The sequence below is a fragment of the Arachis ipaensis genome, chromosome B05 (assembly GCF_000816755.2).
Source record: "Arachis ipaensis cultivar K30076 chromosome B05, Araip1.1, whole genome shotgun sequence".
NCBI lineage: Eukaryota > Viridiplantae > Streptophyta > Magnoliopsida > Fabales > Fabaceae > Arachis > Arachis ipaensis.
Genome location: NC_029789.2, coordinates 95,747,652 through 95,750,069, shown reverse-complemented (window position 1 = coordinate 95,750,069; position 2,418 = coordinate 95,747,652). Strand labels below are relative to the sequence as shown.

General features: G+C 26.3%; 1 protein-coding gene across 1 annotated transcript in view; it reads left to right on the top strand.

Annotated features, from left to right (window-relative positions):
- Positions 1-1,190, top strand: part of LOC110272061 (GDSL esterase/lipase At2g03980-like) — a 6,587-nt gene extending 5,397 nt beyond the window's left edge. The window contains exons 2-4 of the mRNA XM_021123868.1: positions 633-760; positions 881-1,099; positions 1,179-1,190. Coding sequence (XP_020979527.1) covers positions 633-760; positions 881-1,099; positions 1,179-1,190 — 359 coding nt within the window. The remainder of the gene's footprint in view (positions 1-632; positions 761-880; positions 1,100-1,178) is intronic.

The following is a 2,418-nucleotide window of genomic DNA, read 5'->3' as shown; positions in this document are numbered from 1 at the left end:
TCATAACATAAATAAAAAATGTGAATTAATAAACACAAAATGTATACATGTATAGAGAATACTAACATCATTCTTTCACTTGAATCGAAATATCCATTAAATTTTCTTTACACAAATAAAATGTGAAGGATAATTCAGTAGAATTTAGTATACTTAGGGCCCGTTTTAAAAGTTTTAAAAGTAATTTTTTAAAAATTTTGACTTATGAAAAGTAGTAGTATTAATGTCTGGTGTAATTTTTAAAATCAAATTGCAACTTTTTAAGAAGCTATTTAGGAGCTTATAGAGAAGTTAAAAAAAATGACTTCTCTCATAATACTATTACTTTTTATCATATTTTTTTATAAAATAAACACTTTTAAAACTAAAAACCCAAACACAATAATTTATTTATAAGTTACTTTTAATATAGTCATTTATTGCTTAAGTTATTTTTTTAAAAATAGCTTAATTAAGTTATTTTTCCGCTGGCCTTAATATGCTATTCATTACAATTTAGTATTATTACGAGAGAGAAAATATGTTTTAGTTTTTTTGGTTACCAGAACATATGTTTTATTTAACTTCATCAATTTTGTAATGTTACCACAAAACTAATCTACGATTCAATATTTTCATTTTAATATTTGCAGCTATCTACCTTGGTCTGCCCTTTGCCCCTGCGTACTTGGGACTTTCAAGAAGTAAAAGAAACAGAATCGTAACCACAGGCATAAATTACGCATCCGCAGGTTCTGGAATTTTGCCAGACACCAGTAATGTTAGTGTCTCATATACACACACTCTTCTACTTCAAATTTTTCATCAGCTAAATTTTTTTTTTCTTATTTTAAAGAATAAACGAATTTCTGATCCCATATACTATTTGTTCCTGAATTAGAAAACTTCAGTAATAATGGACGAACAAATAAATGGATTTGAGAGGACAATTAAGGAGATTTTGCCAAAGGGGTTAAGTAAAGAAGCAGTGGAAAAGCATGTATCTGAATCCTTGTTTCTTGTATCTTCGGGTGTGAATGATCACTTCAAAAACGGAACATTTCGTGGTAGTAGGAAATTTGCTTCCTACCTCATAAAAGAATTCAAAATACGGCTGCTGGTATGTCACATTTATTTTCATATACAATTCACGTGTAAATTGTTGCAAAAACTGATAAAAGTGACACATTTGTCGGTAGGATTTTGCCTAGAATTATTCTACTTATATACCAAAAAAATCAGATATTAAATTAATAAATTATATAAAATACAAAATACACATTAAAAATAAAATAAACATTATGTTTATTTATACATAAATATATGATGTTTTTTTTTATTAATTTTTAGGATACACATAGTATTTTTTATTTTGTATAAAATTTGTTTGAACAAAAACATACTATGTTAATTTCCTTAGATTGAATTGAGCCAATTGAACTTAGTTTGAATATGATTTTCTTTCCGCCTGCACACACGCTGCATGTCTGATTTTTTATCAAATAATACAATAATTAAAGAAACACAAAGGCATCACGTTCCTTTCATCTTCGTTCCTCCAGCAGGGTGCTTTCCATCAATAACTCTGCACTCAAAACCAATAGGAAAGTGTAGTGAGAAGATGAACAAACAGATCTCCTTTTACAATAAGAAATTGCTTATTTTACTCCATGAATTGCAGACTCAGCTTCCGGGCTTTACCTTTGTCCATTCAGATCTCAACAAGAGCATCATGGAGATAAGTGAAAACCCACATAAATATGGTAATAAGAACAAAGTCACATGTCTTTTGTTTTCCCTTTTTAGAAAATATTCTTTGGTTTTCTTTCTGACTTTTGCTTGAAGTTTTGTTTGGTAACGAACTTTTGTTTGAAAATTATAAAAGTGAAAAAATCATAAGCGGTTCCTTGAAGTTTTATTTTGGGTTAATAAAATAGTTAAATTGTTGATTTATCCATTAAATATCAACTAGAATTGATAGAATTTTTTGTTAGGAGTCTGATTATTTTTTGGATAATTATTAGAGGGTTGTTTATAATTTTTTTTAATTTTTTATTATCTTTTTTATATACATTGGCTAAATTTATTATGTAAAAATTAAAAATATTAATAATTTTATTTTTTTTATTTATAGAAATTGAATGGAAGATATTTTTTTAATTTTTTATTGTTGTTTAAAAAAATTGTTAAGATATTATATTATTAGGATTATATCAAATTTTAGGTGTACTCAATTTAAATTAACCATCATAATTTACATAAACTCATTATTTTTTTACCAAAGATAGGAGACTCGAACCCGCAACCTCTTAATTGAGTATGGAAAAACTATGCCATTTGAGCTTAAACTCATTATTTAAAAGAAATGCATATTTTATTTTATAATAGGTAATGAAAAAGTTCACACAATATTTTATCTAACATACATACAATAAATGA